Raw genomic sequence first — 12,833 nt, forward strand, 5'->3', positions numbered from 1 at the left:
CCGCCTACTACCGCACGAATCCCAGCGACCCACAGAGTTGGCCTTCTCCGGGTCCCGTCGACTAAACAATGTCGTTTGGCGGGCCCCAGGGGAAGAGCCGTCTCTGTGGCGGCCCCGGCCATCTGGAGTCAACTCCCCCCGGAGATTAGAACTGCCCCCACTCTCCTTGTCTTTCGCAAATTACTCAAGACCCATTTATACCGCCAGGCATGGGGGAGTTGAGACACCTTTCCCCCAGGCTTTTTTATATTTATGTTGGATATGTATGTGTTGTTTGCTTTTTAAATATGATAGGGTTTTTATGTGCTTTTTAATATTAGATTTGTTTTCGCTAGAATATTGTTTTTATTGTTGCGGTGAGCTGCCCCGAGTCTTCGGAGAGGGGCGGCATACAAATCTAATAAATTGAATTGAATTGAATTGCCTGGGGAGGGTGAAAACAAGTTCCCCCACCTTCCAGAGGTCCTCTGGAGGCTGGAAATGGCCTGTTTCCCAACTTCTGGTGGGCCCAGTAGGCTCATGTTTTGCCCTCCCCAGGCTCCAAAGGCTTCCCTGGAGCCAGGGAGGGTAAAAACACCCTCCCCCCGGAGGTTCTCTGGAGGTCAAAAACACCCTCCCAGAGCCTCTGTGCAAGCCAAAAATCAGCTGGCTAGCACACACATGCATGATGACCAGAGTACCTCCGGAACTGCCTGCTACTGCACGAATCCCAGCGACTGATAAGGTCCCACAGAGTTGGCCTTCTCTGGGTCCCGTTGATTAAACAATGTCGTTTTGTGGGCCTCAGGGGAAGATCCTTCTCTGTGGTGGCCCCAGCCCTCTGGAATCAACCAGAGAACAGCCCCCACCCTCCTTGTCTTTTGAAAATTACTCAAGACCCACCTATATTGCCAGGCATGGAGGAACCGAGACACCTCCCCCAAGCTTTTATATTTTATGTTTGATATGTATGTGTTGCATGGTTTCAATTGTTGGGGTTTTATATATCTTTTCTTTTAATATTAGATTTGTTTACTGTTATATTGTTTTTATTATTGTTGTGAGCTGCCCCGAGTCTTCGGAGACGGGCAGCATACAAATCTAATAAATTGAAATTGAATTGAAATGAAATGATGGAGGTGAGCTAGGGCAACAGTTCGCATGCCAGCAGATATGGCTCTGTGTGCCACCTGTGGGCACCCGTGCCATAGGTTTGCCATCGCTGCCCTATACCATTTCTGGCAGATGGCTGTCCAGTCCCTTCTTGAAAGCTTCCAACTTTGGAAGGCAAGCTGTTTCTTTGGTTGATTGCATTCACTCAACCTATTTCTAGGAAATAAGGAGAAGCTTTCTGACGGTGAGAGCGATCAACCAGTGGAACAGCTTGCCAGTGGAGGTTGCGACAGCTTCGACACTTGAGACTTTCAAGAGGAGATTGGATGGTCATTTGTTACTCACTATAGTTGTAAGAGAAAGGAATGACTAAAAAGCAGATGTGCTTCAGAAAGACATCCAAAGGCCCTCTCAACCCTGAAAGGAGTCTATCTGAAGACATCTTGGAGGCACACACTGATGGGAGGGAGGAAATAGTTAGATGGGGTTTTGTAGCCAAAACAATAAAGTTTTCCACTGGGAACCAAGAACATTTGCACAGGTGTCTGGCCAGAGATGGAGACAGTAACCCCAGGGACTAGCCAGCACTTGGATTGGACAACATGACATAGAAACATAGAAGCATAGAAGACTGACGGCAGAAAAAGACCTCATGGTCCATCTAGTCTGCCCTTATACTATTTCCTGTAATTTATCTTACAATGTATCTATGTTTATCCCAGGCATGTTTAAATTCAGTTACTGTGGATTTACCAACCACGTCTGCTGGAAGTTTGTTCCAAGGATCTACTACTCTTTCAGTGAAATAATATTTTCTCATGTTGCTTCTGATCTTTCCCCCAACTAACTTCAGATTGTGCCCCCTTGCTCTTGTGTTCACTTTCCTATTAAAAACACTTCCCTCCTGAACCTTATTTAACCCTTTAACATATTTAAATGTTTCGATCATGTCCCCCCTTTCCCTTCTGTCTTTCAGACTATACAGATTGAGTTCATTAAGTCTTTCCTGATACATTTTATGCTTAAGACCTTCCACCATTCTTGTAGCCCGTCTTTGGACCCGTTCAATTTTGTCAATATCTTTTTGTAGGTGAGGTCTCCAGAACTGAACACAGTATTCCAAATGTGGTGTCACCAGCGCTCTATATAAGGGGATCACAATCTCCCTCTTCCTGCTTGTTATACCTCTAGCTATGCAGCCAAGCATCCTACTTGCTTTTCCTACTGCCTGACCACACTGCTCACCCATTTTGAGACTGTCAGAAATGACTGGGGGAAAGAAAAGAAAAACTTTTACTTTAAAATCAGGTGAAAGCCTCAGGAAAACTCAGAGTCGGTTTTCACCAGTTTGTGCCAATATGGTATATCCAATAAATTGTTCTATGAGGAATTTGCCTTCCTCATAGAGCAATTTTTTCCCCATGGGTGTTTTACTTGAAAAATAGATACCTCCGCACTAAAAACAGGAACCCAAAAAAGGCGCCCAGCTCTAAGGAAAGCTGACCTGTGACAGCCTCAACAGAAACAGGGCCCATTCGCTTGCGACCAGAAAGTCCATAAAGGTTGAACTTGTATTTGCGGGATGGAACCAGGTTGGGGATCGTCATCTCGTGCAAATCTCCTTCCACCGGAATTGCCTGGGGCCGGCCCACAGCGTCCTTGTACTGAATTGCAAAAGAGTCAAATTGCCCCGTGGGAACGCTCCAGGACAGGTGGACAGAATTGCTAGTGATTCCTGAAGCCGAGAGCTCTCCTAGGCTGGGAGGAATCGTGGAGTCCTGTAAATCCGGTGTTGCTAGGAGTGGAAGGAAGAAGAAGGACTGATTAATTTTTGGATGAGTTAAAGTTAAAAACACGTCGTTTGGGTGGTTCTCGACTTAAAACCATAATGGAGTCCAACATTTCTGTTGCTAAGGGAGACATTGGTTAAGTGAATTTGCCCTAAATTTGACCTTATGACCAGTCACTAAATAGAAACATAGAAGTCTGACGGTAGAAAAAGACCTCATGGTCCATCTAGTCTGCCCTTATACTATTTTCTGTATTTTATCTTAGGATGCATATATGTTTATCCCAGGCATGTTTAAATTCAGTTACTGTGGATTTATCTACCACGTCTGCTGGAAGTTTGTTCCAAGGATCTACTACTCTTTCAGTAAAATAATATTTTCTCACGTTGCTTTTGATCTTTCCCCCAACTAACTTCAGATTGTGTCCCCTTGTTCTTGTGTTCACTTTCCTATTAAAAACACTTCCCCCCTGGACCTTATTTAACCCTTTAATATATTTAAATGTTTTGATCATGTCCCCCCTTTTCCTTCTGTCCTCCAGACTATACAGAATGAACTGTTGTAAGTCGAGAACTATCTGTATATTAGAAGCAGAAACAGTGATGCCTCCACTAACCGCTCTATAATATCCACTCTTAACATCGCCAGCTTTCTGAGGCAATCCATTATTTAGACCAGGGATGGTGAATCTTTTTTTCCTCAGGTGCCGAAAACATGCGTGTGTGCGCTATCGCACATACATGAGTGCCTACACCCATAAAAGCCTTCTCTGTGGCGGCCCCGGCCCTCTGGAATCAACTCTCGCCAGAGATTAGAATTGCCCCCACCCTCCTTGCCTTTCGTAAGCTCCTTAAAACCCACCTCTACCATCAGGCATGGGGGAACTGAGATATTCTTTCCCCCTAGGCCTTTACAATTTATGCATGTTATGTTTGTTTGTTTGGTTTTACAATAAGGTTTTTTTAGTTGTTTTAGTATTGGATTTATATGATGTTTTTTATTACTGTTGTTAGCCGCCCCGAGTCTACAGAGAGGGGTGGCATACAGATCCAATAAACAACTAAACAACTAAACAACTAAACAACTAAACAACTAAACAACTAAACAACTAAACAACTAAACAACTAAACAACTAAACAACTAAACAAATAAACAAATAAACAAATAAACAAATAAACAAATAAACAAATAAACAAAGAAACAAAGAAACAAAGAAACAAAGAAACAAAGAAACAAAGAAACAAAGAAACAAAGAAACAAATTAAAATTAAAATTAAAATTAAAATTAAAATTAAAATTAAAATTAAAATTAAAATTAAAATTAAAATTAAAATTAAAATTAAAATTAAAATTAAAATTAAAATTAAAATTAAAATTAAAATTAAAATTAAAATTAAAATTAAAATTAAAATTAAAATTAAAATTAAAATTAAAATTAAAATTAAAATTAAAATTAAAATTAAAATTAAAATTAAAATTAAAATTAAAATTAAAATTAAAATTAAAATTAAAATTAAAATTAAAATTAAAATTAAAATTAAAATTAAAATTAAAATTAAAATTAAAATTAAAATTAAAATTAAAATTAATAATTAAATGTCTGGGGAGGGTGAAAATAGCTTCACCTGCCCCCCAGAGAGGCCTTCTGGAGGCCAGAAATGGCCCACTTCCTGACTTCCAGTGGGCCAAATAGGTCTGGTGAACAGTATTAAGTATCTGGAGGTAGTGGTAGTGGTGCAGACAATTTGACTTGGTCTCTTCCTATGTCATAATTCAGCAAGAAATTGGCAAATAATTTAAAAAGTTCACATTGAGCTACTATCAAAACAATTCAATATGTGTTAAGGGGGGGGGGAAATCTCTTGTACTAATACTGTCCCCAGGGAAAATAAATAAATAAAACCAAAAGGAGGAAATTTCTATGTAGAAAATTAAAAAGATATTTCAATGTCAGAAAACTGTCTACCTACATTGATTCCTGAAACTGACCTGTGGTGGCATCAGCGGAGAGGGGCCTGGACCGCTTGCGTCCGGAGACTCCATAAAGGTTGAACTTGTACCTGCGGGAAGGAGCCAGGTTGGTCACTGTGACCTCATGGGAATCTCCCTCTACAGGTAATGCTTGGGGTTGGCCATCTGCATCCTTGTACTGGACCAGGAAGGAATCAAAGCTCCCAGTGGGGACGGTCCAATGGAGACGGACAGAATCGCTTGTGACATCCAGGACTGACAATTCTCCTAGGCTGGGTTGGATGGGAACGGCTTCCTTTGAGCCTATGATGTGGGCGTAAATAAAGAAGAAAAGGAAATAGTTAGTTATAATGGTTCTAGATCGCATCTCAGTCATTAACACCCTTGAAAATGTCCAAAGATACTTCACCAGAACAGCCCTTCACTCCTCCACTCGAAATAGAATACCCTATGAGACTAGACTTTCAATCCTGGGCCTAGAAAGCCTAGAACTAAGACGCCTTAAACAAGATCTAAGTAAGGGATCATATGCTGCAATGTCCTGCCTGTCGGCGACTACTTCAGCTTCAACTACAACAACACAAGAGCACACAACAGATTTAAACTTAATATTAACCGCTCCAAACTTGACTGTAAAAAATATGACTTCAGTAACCGAGTTGTCGAAGCGTGGAACTCATTACCGGACTCCATAGTGTCATCCCCAAACCCCCAACACTTTACCCTTAGATTATCTACGGTTGACCTATCCAGATTCCTAAGAGGTCAGTAAGGGGCGAGTACAAGTGCACTAGAGTGCCTTCCGTCCCCTGTCCTATTGCTCCCCTATATCTCCTATACCTTTCTTCTATTCCTATATCTCTTCTATTCTTTCATTGATATGTTCTATTCCTATATCTTCTTTTCTATTCTTTCTTAGATATATTTTACTATGAGTATCTCCTCTATAACCTTCATAATGTATTTTACTATGTGTATGCGTGTGTGTGTGTGTATATATATATATATGTGTGTGTGTGTGTGTGTGTGTGTTTTCGTAGATTTTCATGGGTACAGGTATGACGGTCTTGGCATATTCGGGTTTCTTCCCGTCTAGGATTTGGAAATTTCTGGCGACGTTTCGACGAGGTCCCACTCGTCATCTTCAGGCTGGTGCTTTTGTCCTTGTTCTAGGGCGAACACAGCGAGACCTGAGCTGCCTTCCTTCTATAAATACTGGTGGCTGGGTGCGCCATCAAACCACACCCAGCCACCAGAAGAAACCCGAATATACCAAGACCGTCATATATATATGCCATCAATATACCAGGGTGATCCGACATAAAAAAAACATATAGCCCCTCCCTGGTACAGAGCTGGAAGGGATCAGGTCTGATAGCTCAACTGCTAATTCTCTGCCTTGCAAGGCAGAGTCCACCAGATCGAATCCCAGTAAGGAAGGGTGTGGCTAGCTGATGAGGCCAGAACAAGGCCGAAATGGGACCATCCTAGTCTCCCTTAATTTTAAAATTCCAGCTAAAAAAACATTTGACATATTGAATGAATGAATGAATAAATAAATAAATAGATCAGGGGTCTCCAACCCCCTCACACCAAACATCCCCTCTTCCCCCTCCCCACCATGCCACGCCGCCAACCCGGAAAGATTGGGTGGGGAATGATGTTCTAGATGCAGCAAATATACTATTTGTTAAGGAAACCAATAATGTTTTAGAGTAGAGTAGCATATAGAGTAGAGTAGAGAAGAGTAGAGTAGAGAAGAGTAGAGTAGAGAAGAGTAGAGTAGAGTAGAGTAGAGTAGAATTCTAATTCTAATTCTAATTCTAATTCTAATTCTAATTCTAATTCTAATTCTAATTCTATTCTAATTCTAATTCTAATTCTAATTCTAATTCTAATTCTAATTCTAATTCTAATTCTAATTCTAATTTTATTCTAATTCTAATTCTAATTCTAATTCTAATTCTATTCTAATTCTAATTCTAATTCTAATTTTATTCTAATTCTAATTCTAATTCTAATTCTAATTCTATTCTAATTCTAATTCTAATTCTAATTCTAATTCTAATTCTAATTCTAATTCTAATTCTAATTCTAATTCTAATTCTAATTCTAATTCTAATTCTAATTCTAATTCTAATTAGAATTAGAATTAGAATTAGAATTAGAATTCAGAATAGAATAGAATTTGAAAATAGAATAGAATTAGAAAATAGAATTAGAATAAATTAGAATAGAATAAAATAGAATGGAACATAATTAGAATAAATTAGAATAGAATAGAATAAGAAAATAGAATAGAATAGAATTAGAACATAGAATTAGAATTAGCATTTGAATTGAACAGAATAAAACAGAACAATTTATTGGCCAGGTATGATATGAATTTGTTTTGAATTTGCCTAAGGTCTTAGTGTAGATACAAACAACAAAGTAATATAATCATAAGATACCAATAGGAAAAGGTAGTAGAAAAGATGAGAAGGGCAATAGTAATACAGCCATGCTACATGATGTTACAATATTTTTAAAATCTCCCAGACAAAATGTCTCCTGAAGTTTACCAGTGGTAGCATCAATGGCGAGGGGGCTGGAGTGTTTGTCCCCGGAAATTCCATAGAGGTTGAACTTGTATCTGCGTGAAGGAGCCAGGCTGGTCACTGTGACTTCAGTGGAGCTTCCCTCTACAGGTAGCGACTGAAGTTGGCCATCTGTATCCTTGTACTGGATCAGGAAGGAATCAAAGTTCCCGGTGGGGACAGTCCAATGGAGACGAACAGAGTCACTTGTGACGTCAAGGACAGAGAGCTCCCCTAGGGTGGGTTGGACAGGAATTGGTTCTTCTGGATCCGAAGGTGGGTCTAAATCAGATAAAGAGAGCAACCATAAAAGACCAGATATTTAGTAGAACTCTTCAACCACCCTAAAAAAATTAAGTATGGCAGCAACATGTTTAAATTAACAGGAGGCTTCATGCGAAGGGATGGGAGAAGATTCTTCCCATATTTAGAGGACTGAAGAAATGAAGAACCCTGAGGAAATGATATCAGACTGATCATTTGTAAGGAAGATAATCCTCACTTACGTGTCATTGTATAATATAATATCTCCGGGACCGCCTTCTGCCGCACGAATCCCAGCGACCGGTTAGGTCCCACAGAGTTGGCCTTCTCCGGGTCCCATCGACTAAGTAATGTCATTTGGCGGGACCCAGGAGAAGAGCCTTCTCTGTGGCGGCCCCGGCCCTCTGGAACCAGCTCCCCCCAGATATCAGAGTTGCCCCCACCCTCCTTGCCTTTCGCAAGCTTCTTAAAACCCACCTCTGTCGTCAGGCATGGGGGAATTGAAATTTCCCTTCCCCCTAGGCTTATAGAATTTATACATGGTATGCTTGTATGTATGAGTGGTTCTTTAAATTGGGGGTTTTAAGATTATTTTTAATATTAGATTTGTTTACATTGTCTTTTTTATTGTTGTTAGCCGCCCCGAGTCTTCGGAGAGGGGCGGCATACAAATCCAATAAGTAAGTAAGTAAGTAAGTAAGTAAGTAAGTAAGTAAGTAAGTAAGTAAGTAAGTAAATAAATAAATAAATAAACAAATAAATTAAGGAAGAAAAAAAACTCATAAAAAGGGAACTTAAAACCTCATGCATGATCTGACTACTTTGATAAAAGAAAAGAACATACCATACTTTTTGGAATATAAGACACATCTCTCCCCCCAAAAGAGGCTGAAAATTTGGGTGCATCTTATATGCTGAGTGTAGCTTTTTCAAAGCCTTTCCCCCCCAGTCCTAACAAGACGCTAACTGTTGTGGTTAGCTCTGGCCCAGCTCCTGCCCCAAGGAATGTGGAGGTGGATGTGGGGGAAACATCCACATGCCACAGGCCTGTTTTGCTCCCGATAGAATCTGCCGACGAAGTCTCCAAGGAAGCGTGAGTGACAGGGAAGAGGGGAGTTTGGCAGACAACCCAGGAGGAGATCAATCATCCTTGTCATCCCTGGATTCTGAACAAGAACTTATGACAGACCCACGCATGCGTAGAGTGATGCATAGGAGAGAACAACTGAAGGATTATTACAGGAGGTAAGTGAGGCCACCTATGGTTGGGTGGGGCTGCTGTAATTAGTGCTACAGATAAAAAGAGCAGCGTGCTGGTTTAGCCTCATGGAAGTTTATCTGATTCATAGTTTCGTCAAGATCGTGGTTTGCTGTTTCCCTTTTCAAGTCTGTGTGTGGAATTTCTGGACTTTGGAATTGGACTCAATTTCCCAGTTACTGGGTGAGAAATTGGATTGCCTTTAACTTGTGCCTTGTATGTACCAGAAAATCCCTTTGACATTTAAAAAGGGAGTTGTTTCTGTTTTTCTGTTGATAAAGACCTTTTGATTTCCTTCTATCGTGTGGTGTGTGTCTGTTTGGGACTAATTACACTGTAATTATGGGTGGTTGGGACATGCCGGCTGAACACTAACTATCTTTCCAGGTTTTCTCAGCTTGCAAGCTTTTTCATTGCTACTCTCTCTGAAGAGGTTTTTCCCCAGTCCTAAGTCTTTGCAGGCTTGTTTTCATTGCTACTCCCTCTGAAGAAGATTTTTTTCAGCCCTAACCAGAGGATAAAATAATGTATCGAAGCTGACCAATCTAAGGACGCTAGCCAGAAGAATACCTGGTAGGCAATTCCCCCCCCCCTATTTTCCTCCCCCAAAACTAAGGTGTGTCTTATACCCCAGGGCATCTTATATACCAAAAAATACAGTAAATACTTTTGTTTCCACATAGAGATGGCTTCTGAACTTCATGTTTGATGTGGAAAAGAAAGAAGACTTGACTTTGGGTTTTACCAATTAGACTGATAGTTCTTTACAGAAATGGCTTGTTTGTATTACAGTGTTCCCTCAATTTTCGCGGGGATGCGTTCCAAGACCGCCCGCAAAAGTCAAATTTCCACAAAGTAGAGATGCGGAAGTGTCCAGTCAGTGAAGCAGTGGAAGTGATGTGCCGGTGCCTGGAGGCTGTTGGGGTCTGGATGGGTGTCAACAGACTCAAGCTCAACCCGGATAAGACGGAGTGGATGTGGGTTTTGGCTCCCAAGGACAATTCCATCTGTCCGTCCATCACCCTGGGGGGGGGGAATTACTAACCCCCTCAGAGAGGGTTTGCAACATGGGCATCCTCCTCGATCCACAGCTCACATTAGAGAAACATCTTTCAGCTCTTGTGAGGGGGGCATTTGCCCAGGTTCGCCTGGTGCACCAGTTGCGGCCCTATTTGGACCGGCAGTCACTGCTCACAGTCACTCATGCCCTCATCACCTCGAGGCTCGACTACTTTAATGCTCTCTACATGGGGCTACCTTTGAAAAGTGTTCGGAAACTTCAGATCGTGCAGAATGCAGCTGCGAGAGCAATCATGGGCTTTCCCAAAAATGCCCATGTCACACCAACACTCCGCAGTCTGCATTGGTTGCCGATCAGTTTCCGGTCACAATTCAAAGTGTTGGTTATGACCTATAAAGCCCTTCATGGCACCGGACCAGAATATCTCCGGGACCGCCTTCTGCCGCACGAATCCCAGCGACCAGTTAGGTCCCACAGAGTTGGCCTTCTCCGGGTCCCGTCAACTAAACAATGTCGTTTGGAGGGACCCAGGGGAAGAGCCTTCTCTGTGGCGGCCCCGACCCTTTGGAACCAACTCCCCCCAGATATCAGAGTTGCCCCCACCCTCCTTGCCTTTCGTAAAGCTCTTAAGACCCATCTTTGTCGTCAGGCATGGGGGAACTGAGACATCTCTCCCGGCCCTATACAGTTTATGCATGGAATGTTTGTGTGTGTGTTTGCTTTTAATAATGGGGTTTTTAGTGTTTTTTAAATTATTAGATTTGTTTTTTACATTGTTCTTGTTATTGTTGTGAGCCGCCCCAAGTCTACGGAGAGGGGCGGCATACAAATCTAATAAATAATAATAATAAATACACCATTTTTGGCTATGGACAGTATCACAAGCCATCCCTTAACACTTTAAACCCCTAAATTACCATTTCCCATTCCCTTAACAATAATTTACTCACCATTATTACTGGTACTCACCATTGAATAAGACACTTAGTGATCCTGATATTTACAAACATAATTATTTATTAACAATAATTATTTTGTGTTATTTATTTGCAAAAATTATTAGTTTGGGGATGACATATGATGCCATTGGGCAGGAAAAACCGTGGTATAGAAAAAAACTCGCGAAGTATTTTTCAATTAATATTTTTTGAAAAACCGCGGCATAGGCTATTCGCGAAGTTTGAACCCGCGAAAATCGAGGGAACACTGTATTATGAAAAAAGCAAAAAGTTGTGATTTGATGTTAATGCCTTATTTTACTATTACAGAGAGAATCGGAAGTCAATCCTTTTTCTTACTCCCACCCCACCTTATGTTTCCTCACTTCTCCATTCCTTCTCCCATCCTCCCTGCTAAAACTTTTCTATTTACCTTGCGTTTTGTATTTTATAATACGTTAAAATTCAATAAAAAATGTTGACCATTAAAAAAAAAGCCAATCACCCTTATGCTTGGTCAAAAACTGGAAAAATGGTAAATGTGTGTGATGGGACTACTTTGGCCGCAAAAGAGAAAAATCTCTCACTGCCAACCCACACTCAGTAAAAGACCTTGGAATACTAATATCGAATGACCTAAGTGCTAAAGCCCCCTGCAACAATATCGCCAAAAAAGCTTCTAGAGTTGTTAACCTGATCCTACGCAGCTTCTGCTCAGGCAATCTCACACTACTCACCAGAGCCTACAAAACTTTTGCCAGACCCATCCTAGACTACTGCTCATCTGTCTGGAACCCATACCACATCTCAGACATCAACACCCCTGAAAATGTCCAAAGATATTTCACCAGAAGAGCCCTTCACTCCTCCACTCGAAACAGAATATCCTACGAAAATAGACTAACAATCCTGGGCCTAGAAAGCCTAGAACTACGGCGCCTAAAACACGATTTGCGTATTGCCCACAAGATCATATGCTGCAACGTCCTACTGGTCAATGACTACTTCAGCTTCAACCGCAACAACACAAGAGCACGCAACAGATTCAAACTTAATACGAACCGCTCCAAACTTGACTGTAAAATTGATTTCAACAATCGAGTTATCAAAGCGTGGAACTCATTGCCAGACTCAATTGTGTCAACCCCTAACCCCAAACATTTCTCCCTTAGACTCTCCACGATTGACCTCTCCAGGTTCCTAAGAGGCCAGTAAGGGGCGTACATAAGTGCACTGGTGTGCCTTTCGTCCCCTGTCCAATTGTCTTTCCTTTCTCTCACTTATCATATATATTTTCTTTCTTTCATATATCCTCTCCTCTAAGTTCACTTTACCCTTATATATATTACTACATGTCTATTTTTCTTCCTATGTATTTGTGTATTGCACAAATAAATAAATAAATAAATAAATAAATAAATAAATAAATAAAATAAAGAAACAAATACATCAATGAATTGAAAATTTTCTAAAAATAAATAAATTAAAAATTGGGCATAGAATCTGAAAGCTTCTGATGGACTTCTCACTGTCTCTGACCTGTAAAGGCATCAGCAGAGAGGACGCTGGTCTTCTTGCGCCCGGAGACCCCATAGAGGAGGAACTTGTATTTGTGGGAAGGGGCCAGGTTGGTCACGGTAACTTCACGGGAACCTCCATCCACAGGTAAGGCTTGGGGTTGGCCATCGGCATCCTTGTACTGGACCAGGAAGGAGTCAAAGGTCCCAGTGGGGACAGTCCAATAGAGATGAACAGAATTGCTAGTGATGTCCAGGACTGATAACTCCCCCAAGGTTGGTTGGCTGGGAATTGCCGGTTCTGAGTCTATGGTTTGAGCTAAACAGGGATATGGAAATGAAGACTTTATTAGAATGTCTTGTCGGAGATACAATCCAGCAACAGAAAACATTCAATAAGGCT

The 12,833-nt window shown here is 41.1% G+C and overlaps 1 protein-coding gene across 2 annotated transcripts in view; it reads right to left on the reverse strand.

Moving 5' to 3' along the window:
- Positions 1 to 12,833, reverse strand: part of LOC139163009 (tenascin-X-like) — a 178,364-nt gene that overhangs the window by 49,532 nt on the left and 115,999 nt on the right. For both annotated transcript variants that reach the window (XM_070743897.1, XM_070743898.1), the window contains 4 exons: positions 12,453 to 12,749; positions 7,418 to 7,714; positions 4,872 to 5,156; positions 2,597 to 2,887 (listed from right to left, as the gene is read on the reverse strand). In XM_070743897.1, coding sequence (XP_070599998.1) covers positions 2,597 to 2,887; positions 4,872 to 5,156; positions 7,418 to 7,714; positions 12,453 to 12,749 — 1,170 coding nt within the window. The remainder of the gene's footprint in view (positions 1 to 2,596; positions 2,888 to 4,871; positions 5,157 to 7,417; positions 7,715 to 12,452; positions 12,750 to 12,833) is intronic.

This window comes from Erythrolamprus reginae, chromosome 2 (assembly GCF_031021105.1).
Source record: "Erythrolamprus reginae isolate rEryReg1 chromosome 2, rEryReg1.hap1, whole genome shotgun sequence".
Classification (NCBI taxonomy): Eukaryota; Metazoa; Chordata; class Lepidosauria; order Squamata; family Dipsadidae; genus Erythrolamprus; species Erythrolamprus reginae.